At 37.6% G+C, this 18134-nt stretch overlaps 1 protein-coding gene across 2 annotated transcripts; it reads right to left on the bottom strand.

Annotated features, from left to right (window-relative positions):
• Window positions 1-345: 345 nt before the first annotated feature.
• On the bottom strand, window positions 346-16296 carry LOC149826963 (DNA-3-methyladenine glycosylase 1-like). 2 transcript variants are annotated; one of them, XM_090019076.1, is made up of 3 exons: window positions 15815-16296; window positions 14715-15169; window positions 346-596 (listed from the first exon to the last, which is right to left on the bottom strand). In XM_090019076.1, the coding sequence occupies exons 1-2, from the start codon at window positions 16256-16258 to the stop codon at window positions 14720-14722; spliced, it is 894 nt and encodes a 297-aa protein (XP_089875202.1). In that variant the 5' UTR covers window positions 16259-16296; the 3' UTR covers window positions 346-596; window positions 14715-14719. The 2 variants fall into 2 exon arrangements, with proteins under 2 accessions (XP_089875202.1, XP_089875203.1); XM_090019077.1 differs by having other exon boundaries at window positions 14710-15169; window positions 15815-16294.
• Between the last annotated feature and the right edge of the window lie 1838 nt (window positions 16297-18134).

The following is an 18134-nucleotide window of genomic DNA, read 5'->3' on the forward strand; positions in this document are numbered from 1 at the left end:
AGTCCAAGAATTAGACCAAAATGACCCTGAGTGCGTTGACCGCACCCAGGGTCAGGTTGGCCGCACCCGCATCGAGTCGCGTCGACGTGGGTGCGGCACCCTGTTAGCCGAATCCCTGTGACAGGGCACAACACATGCGCGCGTGCGCGCACACACACAGATACATGCACAACAGTCAACAGGCACACATACACTTGATCTTAGCTAAAAGGCGGAGAAAAGTAATACAGGCACACACAAACACAACATATGCATGTGAGTATGCAAGCAAGCATACATGCACACACATGCACATGCACATGCGCACGCACACATAGAGGAGGGGGGTTGCCACAACAGATAATAGGAGGCAAACATCCATCTAAATGGTATCATATATTACCGTCAGAGGCGTAAAATAATCTCAGAGACGTCACATTTCTGGTGAACAAAAGTCACTTCCAACACTTCTCGATAAGGAACAACGATGTGGGTTATGTAAAATAGATATCCATCCATCTTAGCTCCTCGTGAATCAGACTGGTTTACATTCCTTGTAGGCTGATAGAGTTGAACCAGATCAAGCAGAAATCCAGTGACTCAGTAGTTGAAATTTTCTGCACAAAAAAGGAATCCATAAAAGGCAGAAACAAAGCATTCACATCGAACAGGATAAGAGACAAAAGCAGAAGGCATGATGAACATTTGTGAGGAAACAACATATCGTTAATAGTTTTCTTTCATCGAAAACTGTGAAAAAGGACCGAGTTGCATGCAAAACTCCACAATCTCATTGGTTCATTGTCAACTTTTCTTCGGCCGATAGCATTGCTTGCATCGAGGGATGTGAGTCGATCATCCTAGTTAGGATGTCCGGCATCAAGGCAGTGCAAGGTTGGGGCTCAATAACATCAAGGGAACAAAGGAGAATTACAAAAGTTGGCAGAATGAAGGGAATCTCACTGGGGTTAGTAGTTTTTGCGGCCTGCATGGAGGTGTATCAAGGAGAGAGTAAATGGTTGTATATAGGTGGCTCGACGGACTAACTAAATGAGTGAAGCTTGCAATACTTGAAGTTCAGGAGAGAGAGCCTAAACATTCAGCTAACGGTCTGGAGCTAATTGTTTTGACAAGCTTTCCTCCATTTGGTGTCTTCTCTCCAAAAACAGGAACTTATGTTGAGTGAAATTAGAGGATTTCTTTCATTAGGGGAAAATAGTGGCATACAGGATTGCAGCAACGTATGATCCACCTTCGTTCATAACTTCATATGGAGTTTATCCACTTGAACTCTTGGAGGGTGGTCGAATCCAGACAAGCAAGAAGAGTAGGAACAATCCTTTAAGTGCAAGATATATTCTGTCCTGAGTCAGCAATTGGTGATGCGCGAAATGAGTAACCCTAAACTTTAAAAAAGGGCCCCCTTGCTCATGTTGTGGTTACAGAAAGGAGAAGAACCTTAACTTGACGGTTTTAAGAAGTTTCAAGGCCAACGCTAAGGGGCTGGTGGCCACATTACCACAAGGGACATTGGTACATGATCAAAGGAGGTTCATCATGGGTCAAAGGAAGAAGAGGAGATTCTATACATGGGTTCTATTCCGGTTGGCCACAGTTAGAAACTTAGAATGGAGATAGCTTTCAATCTATCTATAATGGAAAACCTTTCTTTCAGAACCTCCTTTTCAAAAAAAGAAAGGTGTAGAAGAAAGCCAAAAAAAGAAAGGTGCAAGCATAAAGCTACTGGCAGTTGCAGCTCAACTAGATCAAAAGGATCAGACTAATGCAAATGCCAAATCTGTTGGCCCAGGTCTAAGCCCACATGATAGGTATGCAAGTTGGGGAAGACTTCCATTTCCTCCTCATGCCCACCCTATGGTTTGTCATCTAACCCAACGTCCTCCCCTATTATAACCAGAAAATAGAAGCAAGAGATCAAGAATGAAGATGCATATTTATGTATTCTGTTGCAACAAATCACCTACAAAGACTTTGGTATCTAGAAAGATCTGCATTGCACAAACATGTAGATGGCAACTCTTTATTTAGGAAGACTATCATTAGGGCAGTGTCTTTTAAGTTCTCTTACTGTTGCTCTTGAGGCAGTTCAGTCTTTTCTTTGCAATAATGTTCTCTTAGGTTGGAGGAAACTATGAGATGGAATGATTAAAAGATTGAATCGGGCTTTCTCCAATGATGTAAAAACCACATCAAAGAAGCAACAAAGAAACTGCCAGGCTTAGTTACGTATCTGCAAAACTCTCCCTCAATACAAAATTCCATCTCCCTTCCACTTATCAACATTTCTCAACTTTACAATTAGGGGTTAGCACTAATTTGAAAAGGTGAAGTGTTATCTCAGCCAAAGGGAATGTATCACACCAGCCATCTGTCCAAAACCGAGGAATGATAACCATGTCCTTTCCACCATCATTTCACAAGTAGAGCCCAATTCATTATGCCTAACCTTTTGACGCCCATTCCGCCCCAGTCAGTAGGTGATGAGATGAACGTCCAAGCGACCAGATCAAAGCCTAAGTAGGAAGAACTTGTTTAAAAAAGAAAATCGATTTTGCCAATTGTTTTTTCTGTTTTCTGCAGAATTTTGAAAATGGCCGTTAAACAAAATGGGATGCATGACAAGAGGTGTCCAACCTACATAATTCTGCCAGCTAAAGACAATTACCTAGCTATTCACATCTTAATTCTCCTTAGAACTCCTGTCACCAACTCATGGTCAATAAATATCCCCCCACAAAACCCTTCAAAGTTACCCAGCTCAAGTCTCACATTCTGCAACCAAGCTGTCTTTATGTTATCATCAACATTGAAGGTTAACAATCTGCACTTTACATTGGTAGATAGTCCTGAACTGCACCAAGGCCCTTCAAACACAACCATGGCATATTTTTTGGATTGAGACATGCCGCATTTAAGGTGCATACATTCAGGAGCACTTGGCAACAATAGCTGAAGTTTCATTATTCATTAATGGAGCATGCTTGGCAAGGCATAATTTGAATAATTCCTCCTCCATTTCTTCATTCAGAGACCAGCCCATTGGTCATCAATTTAAAGTACCCCCATTCAGAAATTTGACCTCTAAATCCCGACTCTTATCTATCAGATCTCAAACCTGACATGACCTAACCAGTGATTATTCGCTTTAGATAAGACAATTGTGCTATGATTTAAAATAGTTCTAGGGAGAGTATTTTCATTCACCGAATTCATTAAGTGTTCAAGCAACCACATGGAGACGATGAATCAATCTAATTTTTTAAAAAAGGGAACAGTTTGATTGTTAGACCAAGAACCAAAGGAAACATCATATAGCTCCCACCTCTCTAAGAACTCGATAATTAGTTCGAAGCATAGTTGCCGGAATCGAAAACGGGAAGTAGTATGGGAGTCGAGATCTGGAAGCAGTCAATCAAAATTGTTATAGGATTTGGGAGGCAGGAAGCCAGTAGAAATCAGTAGGGGGAATTGTATTATATGAAATTGTGAGAAATACTAATAAAATGATGAATGTGAGAAAGAAATTTTAATGAAATTCTTCGAGAGAAGTATATTAATGAATAATTAAGAAATAATAAAAAATTATATCATCTTATTAGAAAAAACATCCTGATCATTTAAAAGAATCACACACTAATATACATTTGATAGAGGTACAAAACATTTAAAAACAACTTAAGTTTATTTTGGATATAAGCCACCTATTATATGATACTGAAAAAGTTATACCAAGGATGGACAATGTTATGTAAATCCATACCTATAAAATGATATCCAATGCCAATCTAAAGTGGAAAATCCTTACTTCTGAAAGGACAGCAAAAAGACATAAATTCCCTTACTTTTCAAATGATTTACACAAGAAAAAGGATATACATAGAAAAAGGTTACTTTTTTATGCCCTTAAAACTTTCAATTAAGAACATGCAAAATAGTTTACCTAAGTTTTAGGAATAAGAATTCCTATATATGAGGAATTGAAATTCCGCGACTTGGGATTTGGAATTCCCATATGCATGAATTAAAATTCCTGGGTATGGGAGGAAATAGAGCTCCCAATCATAGTTGGGAACTGCAATTACCATATGATGTGAAGCACAAATCCCTTGTTCAGGAATCACTAGGGTCGTCAACAGGGACACTTTGTACCGGGTATCCGACCCAACCCAAACCCGATTTCCCGGGTATTGGCAAGGAACCTGTTTTGTACTCTTGCCTGATAGATATAGAGATCATCTTTCTCCAAGTGTTGTTTCTTGGGGTGTACTAATGGTCAGAAATGATACAAGTGTTATGATCATATTAAAAGAAGAATTTGGGTATCCAGGAATGTTATTTTTCATGAAGATACCCTACTTTAGTCAGGTGAAAGATAAGGAGAGAGATGAGATTGATTTCTCATTTTTGGTGCCATTTTTTAAAAAAGATAGAGTTGATAAGAACGTTGAAATTCAAGACGAGCAAGGGTATCAGAGAGACAATAGGTTTGGACGAACCTAATCTAGAAGGCATGAGAAGGTTATTGAGATACCATTCTTGGATCAAGTAGAGATGGAGGAGACTGAATCTAGAGGTCAATTCTGATCGCTTTCACTCTACAGCTGAACCTAAGCAGACAAGTTTGGAGTCCTCTTCTCCGCTTTCATCTTCTTCCACTCCTCTTCAAGTTATCGAAGTTGTAAAGCAATTGTTCCTCCACTTTATACCTTATGAGTTATGAGTCTCTCTTAAGCATTGTGCATTCTTGGCTTTGATTCATTCATATGCTCAGCCCAATTCCTATGCAGAAGTTGTCTCTAAGGAGGAGTGACAACAGGCTATGATAGAAAAGCTAAATGTGTTGGAGAGAATGCATGCTTGGGATCTTATGAAGCATCCACCTCAGAAGAGTGTAGTTGGGCGTAAGTGGGCTTACAAGATTAAGACCAAAAGCAAATGGATCTATTGAGAGATACATGACAAGGTTGGTGGCAAAGGATTATAGCCAATATGGCTCATATGACTACTATAAGGATTTTGCTTGTTGTTGCCACAATAAGGAAGCGAAATTTGTCGCTGTTGGATGTAAAAAATGCAATCTTGAATGGAAAAGTTGTACATGGAGTTATAGCGGTCAACAAGTCCGGTTTGTATCGTGTACCCAAACCTGAATTCCCAAGCATGGGCATGGAAAGTGCCGACCCAAACAATATTTGGGGCAACCCAAACCCGATCCGAGCAATATGTGGGCCGAGTTTGGATCATAATTTTTGTCGGGTAGCCAACCCGACCCGAGTATTATATTATATATATATATATATATATATATATATATATATATATATTAACAAAAATGAATTTCTAAAATTATGCAGGTCTAGGTTTGGGATTCTAGTTTTGTGACCCGACAAAACCAGAACTCGGTTATTAGTTATATGAGTGGGTCCAAGTCAAACCTGACCCGACCCATGGACAGCCCTACATGGAGTTACCTTAAGGATACTCATATTCTCGAGGTAGAATTTGCAAATTGAGGAGATATTTATACAGGCTCAAACGAGCACCATTGGCTTGGTTCAAAAAGTTTAGCATCACTGTCAAATCTTTTGGCTTAGAGTGAAGCTATCATGATCATGTTTTGTTTATGCCCTCTTCCCATGGCAAATGCATATTACCCCTATATGTTGATGATATGGTTATTACGGGAGATGATGTGCAAAAAGTGGTGGATACCAAGAAAAGGCTAAGCCAAAAACAACTATCAATATGAATGGAAATCTTGCAAAATTGTCTTCAAGGCTAAGCGGTAGAAGTCATGAATATTTAGATACCCACCCAAGACTCCATGCCTCCAGATCTATTCACAAAGGGTTTAAAATTAAATTCACACTCCCTCCATATGATGTTTATTAATCTTCTATCAATTATTTCCAAGTTGGTTGTGTGATCTCAACCAATAGCTAAAACAGAGTTGGTAATCACCTCAATTTCAGGCACCTAATGTTTTGAATGCCTTTTTTTGTTTATTACATAGAGAAACTGCACCCAAGATCGAAGACCAGGTCACATTAGTCTTAGCTTATTGTACCTACAGTCACCATCCTAACAGTGTAAAACCAGAGTTACCAAAAACGCCTATGGACTAGGGGAAGCGCGCTTCCCCTAGACGTGCTTCAGAAGCACGAAACGCAGCACTTCCAAAATGTGTGGGGAAGCGCATGTATTAGGAAGCCCATCCCCCTTTAAAGGGGTATGTGCTTCCCTTTAAATAGGTATGTGTTTCCCTTTAAAGGGAAATGTGTACCCCCTTAAAGGGGGACGTTTAAAGAGAAACGAGTTTCGGACTATTAACACGTGAAAAAATGATGGACAAGTTTACCTTTTTCTTTTTAAATTTAACACGTGAAAAAACAAGAAATTAAAAAAAAACATTTTCTTAATAAAGGCAAAATGGACATTTTTAAAAACCCATGAAAAAACAAAATCGAAAGGGGCTTAGGGTTTTTATTTTTCACCTATCATTCGTCTCCTCTCTCTCTCTCAAGTTTTCGGCCACAGACGACCGGCGACCTCCACCGACGTCCGGCGACCTCTACCGAACGACGATGAAGATGTTCAGGTACACTCTCCTCTCACTCTCTCTATCTCGATTCTCTCCATCTCTTCTCTCACACTCTCTCATGAGTACCCACTTAGGTCAGACGACCTCACAAGCGTGGCTCATCAATCCAAAGACTCCAAACCCCCTATGCAAGGCTAGACTCCACAGAAATGCCGCCTCTAACGTTACTAACTTTGGATGACCAACAAAAACATGGGTTTTAAAAAATATTATTTTCGCAGCAAAAAAAAAAACAGCCTGGTCATTTTTCAGTCAACCACAAACTGGAATATAGCTGGAATAATGGATTTGAGGGAAAAAAAGAAGCAAAAAAAAAAAACATTTTCCCTCCGACCACCAACTGGAAATGGATGAATGCCAGACTAATCATTGTCAGCCAGTGGCTGGCTGAAAAATGGCCAGCCATTCATGAAAATTGAAAAGAAAAAATGAGAAATCTTGCTAGACTGTAGGGAGGGGGTGTTGTTGGGACTACTAACCCCATTCCCATATCATATCAAGCATCATTTATTTGCACGAAATTTATTGACACAAATCTTTTGGCAATCTTAACTAGCATATCAAGTACAAAATTATATAGTATCATGTCATTGTTAATTGTTAACATTGTTTGCCCGTGACATAGTATAGTCGGCTTTTCCAAATTCTTCTTTATAGAAGTTATGATTGGCACCAATATCTACAACCACTTAGCACTTTTACCATATATGCTCGTTGTCTATTTTGTCCCATTAAAGATTATGAATATTCTGTGTATACCGAGCTTTTTATTTTTCCCATTTTGATTATTGCAAGTCCCATTTTGAATATTTTTTTCATTTTGAATATTCTGTGTATATTGTATACCGAGGATCTCATTATTAGGAGTTAGTTTTTTGTCATTTATGCAAGAGAACAATTCTCCCTGGTATATTTATAAGCTTAAATTCGCTAATTGAGCTCATCATCCCTATTAAGCATGAATTCTTACGATATACCGAGCCTGGGCTCATTTACTCTATCAGAAGAGTGAGGCAACTAGTATGCTACAACTAGTTGTTTAAAATTTTAAATATATATCATTATTAATAGAAACAGTCAGCCAATATGAATTTTGTCTTTCTTCATTGTTATGTTATCTTTTTTTAACATTTTTTCATAAATGCAAACTTTTGAAAGAACTTTCTTTCTTTTTTTCTTTCTTTTTTAATTTTGTCTGCTTCATCATAGTATATTATAGAATCATAGATCTTTCACATCATTGAATGATGCTTATTCTTTTGTTTTAATAATTGGTAAATTATGAGAGTAATGATTTTGTGTTCTTCACTCTCCATCCTTTGTTGTTAATAATAGTTTTTTTTAAGTGTTTTTGTCTGATTCCTATACTTTTATGATGCAAGTATATTTGTTTGTTCTTTGCTTCACTAATGACCATCATAAACTACGATCACGACAATTATGATGACGATAATAATTCTTTTTGCAATTTGGAGCATGAATCGTCTAATGTTGTTGGGAATGATAATGCCAAAAAGGGTAAGGGGTCTGATTGTCAACATCGGTTTAAGGACAGAAAAGAAAATTGTTCTAATGAAGAAGATCAAGAAGAATATGACTTAGATGAAAACTATGATGAAGATGACCCAGAAGTAGAACCACCTAACATGCATAAAACCATTGTGTTATGGCACCATGTATTGAAACAAAAGAAGAGTGGGCAACGAAAGCAAGGTGAAACTTAGGTTTTTATGTGCAGGCACTGCAAAAAATATTTATCATGGGTCATGTACTCGAGTTTTTGCATATCTCATGGGAGCTCCAAAGGGATAAAGTGTTGGGATTGCCTTTTATCCTATAGTTACAAAAAATGCATAATTGGCAAGAAAAATTATGAGGCAAGTTCAATGAGTGGAAGTTTCATCAAGTGCATTTGAGTTGAAGAGATCAAGAATTGATAAACCAAAGCCTAGTAGTATGGCTACATTTTATAGTGGAAGTCGAAACACAGCTGATATTCGCGATACCATTAAAAAAGTAGAAATAGACGATGCAGATCATAAAATTATCAAGTTTTTTTGTGCAAATAGCATACTTTTCAATGTGGTTCGATCACCGTATTGGGAAGAGATGATATCTACAATTAGTAAAGTGTCAGGATATCTATGTCACACAGACTCGGCTAGGGAGGCGCAACACCCGAGTCGACACGCCCCAACACGGGTGCGGCTTCGAACACGGCCCAGACTCGATCAACGCCGAGTCAGACTCGGTCAACGAGTCGAAGCCGAGTCTGTCCTTGTTTTGGACTCAGTCAATGTTGATCGAGTCCAAAAATGTCCAGTTGTAGGGTGAAAAAACAAAAAAAAATAAATTTTTTTATATTTTTTATTTAAAAAAATATATATAAAAAAAGGTTGTGTCACAGTGACTGTGCACAGTCACAGTGCACAGTGACTGTGTTGTGCACTATGCACAGTCACAGACTGTGACTGTGATGTGTCTTTGCACTTTTTTTAAAAATATATATATAAATATATATATATAGCCAAGTCCCTGTGTCCAAAAATTTTAAAATTGCACCACACCCGTGTCGCATCCGCACCTGCACCCATGTGACATAGCAAGATATAAACCCCTATCATATGAAAAAGTTCGAACAACGTTGCTTGACGGTGAAAAAGAGTGTGCTTACAGGGAGTTAAGTGAATTTCGAGAAAAGTTTGAGTCTGGAGTTTTCATTGTCTCAGACGGTTGGACAAATATAAAAAACAAACACCTGATAAATATACTTGCATCAAATTGTTTTGGCTTGATGTTCTTATATGCGGACGACTTTTTTAATGTGTTACAGTCAGCTGCAAATATTGCCGAGTTTTTAAAAACGGGATTTAAAATTATGGGGCTTTATAATATAGTGCAAGTGCAGCAAAATGCAAGTTAGATGGTGAAGAATTGAAACAAACATATAAGTATATTTTTTGGTCATCTTGTGTTATGCACACACTTAATTTGATCTTCAAGGATTTGACACATGAGTTTCATTAGTTGGGAGAGACATATTTGCAAAGTAAAAAAATTATGAATTATATCACCAATCATTCGAAAGCATTAGCAATCTTTACAAGTAAAGAAAAATTAGAGCTAATAAAGATTACAAAAACAAGGTTTGCTTCACATTATACTACTCTAAAGCGCTTGCTTGATGTGACGGAGAGCTTGAGGCTTACAGTCATATCAGATAGATGGAACGAGTGAAAGTAATCATGCATTGATGTGACTATGAAAATGAGGGTTACAACAAAAACAACTGTTCTTAATAAAGAATATTGGGATTCTGTTCGTTTAGCATTAATGATTACAAAACCCATCTACAAGATGATTAGATTTTGTGATCAGGAAGGCCCTATAATTGATGAAGTGTATGAAGGCATGGACAACATGTTGTGGAAAATAAAAGACAATCTAAAAGGACAACTGGATTTGTATGAAAAGATACATAAGATTGCCTCAAATAGACAGAATAGAATGAATGTGCCTCTTCATAGTCTAGGCCACATGCTTACTCTAAAATATTACGAGTCAGAGTATCTTAAGATCCCAACACCAGGAGAGATCAAACAAGTTTGTCCCGGTAAAATTTTTATTTTATCTATTTGATAAAGTTTAATGATTTGATTATTTTATTATTTCATTTGTATTTTCTTGTTATAGTTAAACATTTTTTTTCTACAGAAAAGGACAATGATATCTTAGATAGTGCAATGCTCGCACTTGAAGTCATATCTGCTGAAAACGAAGAACTCTCTACACTTTATAGGTCATAACTTGTGACTTTTGCAATAAGAAGTGGAAGATTTAGCCGGAATGCAACAAGAATAAATGCATTGAATCTTATAATGACGATCCTTAATTGGTGGCGTTTTTATGGTGGTGATACACCTGAGTTGAGAGCATTAGCCATTAAGGTTTTATCTTAACCTATTAGCACATCTTTTACAGAAAGAGTGTGGAGCACCTATAGCTATATTCATAATGTTAAAAAAAATAGGCTCAATGAAGATCGTGCTAATACTTTGGTATATATTAATTTCAATCTTCGATTGATTGACATGTATAATTAAAGTGTTGTACTTTTATTTTGATGTATTATAAAATATTTATCTATCATTGATTATTTGTTAACATTCATATTTTGTATTCTTGTTATAAAAAGGTACAACAATCGCTACAAAGAATGACCTAGTCGAAAATGAGATATCAATTTGAAACTTTCTATTGTAGAAGAAAATAGGTTGAAATTAGAGGACATACGTTGAAGAGATTTGGATGATAGTGCACAACAATGAAGCACAATTTCCAAATCCAAAACCAAAGACAGACAACCAAGAGCTCAATTGCCTCCGATAATCATACGTACAAATGAGGTTGAAGAGGATACAAATCAATCTAATAGAGCTAGTAAAACTAGTGTAGATATACAAGAACGACCATCAGTTCCCCGGATTGATCATTTCTTTAGTAGGAGACCTAGGCAAGGTATGCGTTATGCGTCTTGTGCTTTTTATTTTACTTTATCCTATACATGTATTTTTTATATTTTAGATTAAGGTTTTTGAACATTTTAATTTTTTAACATATTCATTATAGGAAATGAAGAAAGGAACAAAAAGCATGGTAGTGGAGGGCAAGGAGGACGTGTCGATGCAGAAAGTTCTTGATCTATTGTTGACCTGAAGGAGAAGAGAAAGATGACAGATTATTGATTGTTGACATTGAAATGAACACTTGAATTCTTAATTATTCTTTTGATGGTGTAGTTGGAATAGTCCAACTTAGAAACTTTTATCTTACTTTTTTTTGGAATGGTCTTGTAATATTTTGTTGGTTTGATATGTACTTTTATTTTGAAGCTTGCATGATATGCAAAAACTCGAGTATATGACCCATGAAAAATATTTTTTCAGTGCTTGCACATAAAAACATGAGTTTCACCTTACTTCTCTTGCCCACTCTTCTTTTGTTTCAATACATGGCGCCATAACATTGTTGTTTTATGCATGGTAGGTGGTTCCTCATCTTCATCATAGTAGTCATTTAAGTCATATTCTTCTTGATCTTCCTCATCAAAACAATTTTCTTTTCTGTCCTCAAACTGATATGGACAATCAGACCCCTTGCCCTTTCTGACATTGTCATTTCCAACAGCACTAGACGATTCATGCTCCAAATTGCAAAAAGCATCATCATTGTCATGATCGTAGTTTGTGATGGTCATTAGTGAAGCAAAGAATAGGCAAATATACTTGCATCATAAAAGTATAGGAATCAAACTAAAACACTTTAAAAAAACTATTATTAATAGAAAAGGATGGAGAGTGAAGAACACAAATCATTACTCTTATAATTTACCAATTACTAAAACAAAAAAATAAGCCTTATTCAAGGAGGTGAAAGATCTATGATTCTATAATATACTATGATGAAGCAGACAAAATTAAAAAAAAGAAAAAGAAAGGAAGTTCTTTCAAAAGTTTGCATTTATGAAAAAATTTTAAAGACACCATAACAATGAAGAAAGACAAAATTCATATCGGCCGACTGCTTCTAGCAATAATGATATTTATTTATTAGTTGCCCCACTCTTCCGATAGAGTAAATGAGCCCAGGCTCGGTATATCAAAGAATTCATGCTTAATAGGGGATGATGAGCTCAATCAGGCTCAATTAGTGAATTTAAGCCCGTAAATATGCCAAAGAGAATTGTTCTCTTGCATAAATGACAAAAAACTAACTCCTAATAATGAGATCCTCGGTATACAATATACACAGAATATTCAAAATGGGAAAAATATTCAAAATGGGACTTGCAATAATCAAAATGGGAAAAATAAAAAGCTCAGTATACACAGAATATTCAGAATCTTTAACGAGACAGACTAGAGAAAGAGCATATATGGTAAAAGTGCTAAGTGGTTGTGGATATTGGTGCCAATCATAACTTCTGTAAAGAAGAATTTGGAAAAGCTGACTATACTATGTCACAGGCAAACAATGTTAACAATTAATAGAGACATGATACTACATAATTTTGCACTAGTTAAGGTTGCCAAAAGAATTGTGTCAATAAATTTTGTGCAAATAAACGATGCTTGATATGATATGGGAATGGGGTTAGTAGTCCCAACAACACCCCCTCCCTACAGTTCGGCAAGATTTCTCAACTTTTTTTTTTCAATTTTCATGAATGGCTGACAATGGTTAGTCTTGTATTCATCCATTTCCAATTGGTGGCCGAAGGGAAAATGTTTTTTTTTTTTTTTGCTTCCTTTTTTTCCCTCAAATCCATTAGTCCAGTTATATTCCAGCTGGTGGTTGGCTGAAAAATGACCAGGCTGCATTTTTTTTTTGCAGCAACAACAATTTTTTTTTAAAACCCATGTTTTTGTTGGTCATCCAAAGTTGGTAACGTTAGAGGCAACATTTTTGTGGAGTCCAGCCTTGCATAGGGGGTTTGGAGTCTTTAGACTGATGAGCCACGCTTGGGAGATCGTCTGACCCACCACCAGCCTTCAGAAGGATTTCCCGAGCACGAGTGGGTACTCATGCACTGTCATGCGAGAGAGCGTCAGAGAAAAGATGGAGAGAATCGAGATAGAGAGAGTGAGAGGAGAGCGTACCTAAACATCTTCATCGCCATTCGGTAGAGGTCACCGAACGTCGGTGGAGGAGGTCATCGAAATTCTTGGAGGTCGCCGGAATTCTTGGAGGTTGCCAGTCGTCGGTGGCCGAAAACTTGAGAGAGAGAGAGAGAGGGAGGAGTCAAATGATAGGTGAAAAACAAAAACCCTAGGCCCCTTTCAATTTTGTTTTTTCACGGGTTTTTAAAAATATCCATTTTGCCCTTATTAAGAAAATGTTTTTTTTTTATTTCTTGTTTTTTCACAATTTTTTTTTAAAAGGGGCAAACTTGTCCATTGTTTTTTTCACGTGTTAAGAGTCCAAAACTCGTTTCCCTTTAAAGGGGGAAGCGCTTCCTAAATTATACATATACTTTCCCACGCGTTTCGGAAGCATCGTGTTTCACGCTTTCGAAGCGCGCTTCCTCTAGTCCATAGGCGTTTCTGGTAACTCTAGGCCCATCCACTTGTGCATAGTCACAAGGTTGTGTAGATTATTAGGTTATAAATTACTTGTTGCACACCCCCACAGTGCTGGGGTAGGATCATTTTGTACAAACTGCATTTCATGCAAAGAACAATTGGCCCATCCACTTGTGCATGGCCACAAGGGTGTGTAGATTATTGGATTATAACTTATATTTTGCACAACCCCACAGTGCTGGGTCGGATCATCTCATAAAAACTGCATTTCATGCATAATGTACACATGCAGAACATGGATAAGGATGAGAGAGACTGTATGTGTGGGTTGTGGGAAAAAAAAATTGACAGAGATGAGAACCAATGCACTAGAATCTAGATAGATGAATTGGGAAAATAACCCAAAGCATGGATTTTGGTATCTCTGCACCTAAAAACCCGGTTCTCTTCTAATCTTATAAATGTATTATTTCTTCAATTTTGTTAAGGCAAGTAAAGCTCATCCAAAATTCATAGACATCAAAATACAAGAAAACTCCGTACCACTTACACAAAGACAGAATGATATATTCAAAATATCAAAGATTTTATAATACAAGATCGCTAGCCCAAATTGCTAGGTGGAAGCCAAAAGGTCACAAAAAGGTTCGATTCTTTAGAATAACCAGAAACATGGTTGGCAAGCCCGGTGAGTCGGCTCAGATCAGATGCCCAATGGGTCACTGATTCTAATGCCTATTATGTCTTTTTTATCATGCACTTTATGATTTTAATGCAGAGTTCTTATAGAAAGGTTCTTCTTTTGGAGAGTCTAATGCTGTTCGATGAGAAATGTTAATGACCATGTATAATTGTACACTTTTAGCTTAATTATTGATGTGATGTGCTTATTTTAATGGTCCAAACAATAAAAAATTTATTGTTAGGCACCAACCATGATGATGGGAAAGAAAAGTCAAAGCAACTAGATGGACAGAAAATAGAAAACACCGTTCAAAGGGCTTATGCAAATCGGTAGAGGACCACCTCACCAGGTTTATACAAGCCTCGGAAGTTGGTCCACCGGCACCGCTGGTCCTTTAGCTTCTACCAGTCTCCACATATACCAAGAGCCAACAGACCTATATGGCCTCCATCTGTCACAGAACTTGTCCATCTGCGAGGGTTGAGGTAGCTGGTTCAGGCCATAAAGAAGCTGCACACCTTTGCGTACACCAACGTCACCCACAGGCAGTACATCAGGACGGTGCAGAGCGAAGATCATGAACATATGAACGGACCAGACACCAATTCCCTTCACCATGGTGAGCATTGACACAAGGGACTGATCATCCATTTCGAGTATGGCCACATCCGAGAGGAGACCGTCGGAGAACTTGGCAGCAAGATCATGAAGGTAACCAGCCTTCCTTGCGGATACACCAATCTGCCGTAGTTGGAGGGCACTGAGTCTCAACACTGTCTCAGGAATCACGCCGTTCTCGCCCTGTGAGCAAAGGAATCCGGACCTCAGAGGCGTACAAAAAACCATTTTACCGATTTTTTGTTCCTTGTTTATAGTTCAATTAAAAAAATAAACGGAACGGAAGAGAAAACAGGAACGAACAAGGAAATCGAGATGGACTCCAGCGATTTTCAGAACCCAATCTGCATTGAACAAAGAAATAGTAAATCGGCCGGGTCTATGGTATTCCTAGGTGCATGCCACAGTTTTTTTCTGGGCAAATTGAGTAATTCTACATATAGTGACAGGGAATCCATTAAAAGCATGCACATCCAAATGCAATGCAGTTAGGGATCCTAGATCTGGGACGTTTTCAAAAAGCAGCATCAATGAGGAAAGAGGAGAAATCTGCATCCGTTTGATCAAGGATAAGAAAAAGGAAATCCGTGGATGAATCGCAATCACAACGAAAAACAATATACTCTAATCAGAAAGCAAGGGAAGACATAAAAAATAAGAAACTGTAAACAAAAAGGAGGGGGTGGAAGACCAAAAAAGAACTAAGGTTTCATCTAAAAATGCTCATATTCGTCTCGATCGCTGCATCGGTCCATCAACCGATCAGTACATATAGATGTAGAGATGTCCAAAAAGGAAAGGGAATAGATTGGGGAGGGATACGCTTACACCACACAAAGCGATGAATCGGGAATAGATAGAAGCGGCAGCTTTGATGGCGAGTTGCTGATAGAGGATGCTACGAGCGAGAGAGTGGAATGGCGTGTGCTGCTTGTGGAAGATGGGCGGGTGATGTACGTCGATCAGGTGACCTAAGAGAGGATCGCAGGCCTTAAGGTGTTGTATAGCTAGGGCGATTGCACCTTCTTCCGAGAGAGTCCTCAAGGGGGGCACGATGATGACGTCGGCCTTAGCCTTCCTGTTCTCTCTCTTTTCTCCAGAAGAGTTCAAGACCTTCCTCATCTTACGCTCCCGGAACGCGATGGTCGACGAGGAGGGCGACGCCTCATCGTTCCCGCTACCGCCGCCTCCAACTCCAACTCCTCCAGCTGCGCCGCCTGCTTCAGTGGGCCATTCAGCTACTCTGTCGCTCCTCTGCTTCTGCTTCGCCATGGATCGCCGCCGATGCTTGGCATCTCCAAGCTTAGCAAGCGCAACTCTTCCTTGAGTGATATATATATATATATATATATATATATATATATATTTAGAGAGAGAGAGAGAGAAAGGCCTTCAAGAATCAAGAGGAGTTTTCTCTCATAATATCCGAGTCAATCAGTGAATAAACCCTCTCTTTGAGTAAAGCAGCTGAGAGTTTACTATTGAGCTTATTCAAAATGATGGATGCTTCGTTTGGGACAAAGCTCTCATACGAACCGGTTTCACCCGTTATAGAAAGAGTGGGTCTAACTCTCACTATGAAACATGGCTATGGACATCACATATGATCACTATCTCTCACTTGAATATGTGAAAATAATAATGATGCAAAATTTAGCCTCTCACTATTGAAGCATTTATCTTGCATCAATATTTCTTGAATGAATTATATTTTTAATTTTTTTTATCTAGACATATGTCTTTGTTAGACATATCTTAATCACATACAAGATACATGTTTAGAAAACATTTTCTCTGATATGTCCTTTATTAAAGGAATAGCAATCATATCAGATGTAGGTAAATAGCTGACTTTATTTTATTCATTTCAATCATATCATGAATATAATGGTACTTTACCATTATATGTTTACTTTTTGAATTATTTGCTCTACTCTTCATAAGAGAGATGTCAGTCTGATTATCACAATAAATCTGGACTGGCCTGTTGGTTATTTTCTACTTTAAATCATTAATGAAGCGACTTATCCAAACGGCAAATGTAGTAGCTACATTGTATACAATATACTCAGCTTCCTGAGTATACTGAGCTACACAACCTTGTTTCTTATAAGACCAAAAAATTGTTTCTCCTTTGAGGAGGAACACATATCAAGAAGTGAATTTACTATCATCTCTACTGCCAGCAAAGTCAACATCTGAATATCCAGTTAATTCAAAAAAAATAGCTTAAAAACATAGTTTTTAGTTTATAGTCTCTTTTAAATATTAAAATATTTTTTTTACTGTTTGTCAGAATGGCCAACCAGGATTACTTTGGTAGTGACTAACGAGGCCAACAACAAAGCTGATATCAGGCATTGTGCATAACATAACATACATCAAGCTTCCAATAGCTTGTGCATAAGGGACATTTAGCCTTTCATGTCTATCACTAGGACTATCATTTTTACTTAATTTGATAGCTTTTACCATAGGTATTTTAACAGGCTTACAATTACTCATTTTGAATTTCTTGAGTATATAATTTAGATATCTTTCTTGACTCAAGCTTTAAAAATCTGGAGTTTCTATCTCGAGTGATTTTAATTCTAAGAACATAGGATGCTTCTCTCATGTATTTTATTTCAAATTGTAGATTTAACCATGACTTGGTTTTGACAATCATATCGTTGTCGTTTTCAGTCAGAAAAATGTCATCAACATATAGTGAGAGTAACAAATTTACTCTACTTTTTCAGACATAAACACAGTGGTCAAATTTATTTGCCACAAACCCTAATGATATGATAGCCATATAAAACTTTCAACAACAACAACAACTACGCCTTCATCCCAAAACAATTGGGGTCGGCGATATGAACCAAAAAAGAAAATCATTCTGGGTCCTCCACATGAATCCTTTTCCTCCAATCATTTTCATCCAATGTCATGTCCTCGGTGAGGTTCAAAGCATTCATATCCTTTCCTATCGTCTCCATCCAAGTCTTATTAGGCCTACCTCGACCTCTTTTGACTAATATATTTTTCCATTTGTCCATTCTTCTAACTAGAGCATCATTAGCCCTTCGCCGAATATGTCCAAACCACCATAAACGATTTTCTCTCATCTTATTTTCAATGGATGCAATGCCTACCTTCTTACGTA

This window comes from Nuphar pumila, chromosome 10 (assembly GCF_984573655.1).
Source record: "Nuphar pumila chromosome 10, dmNupPumi1.hap1.1, whole genome shotgun sequence".
Classification (NCBI taxonomy): domain Eukaryota; kingdom Viridiplantae; phylum Streptophyta; class Magnoliopsida; order Nymphaeales; family Nymphaeaceae; genus Nuphar; species Nuphar pumila.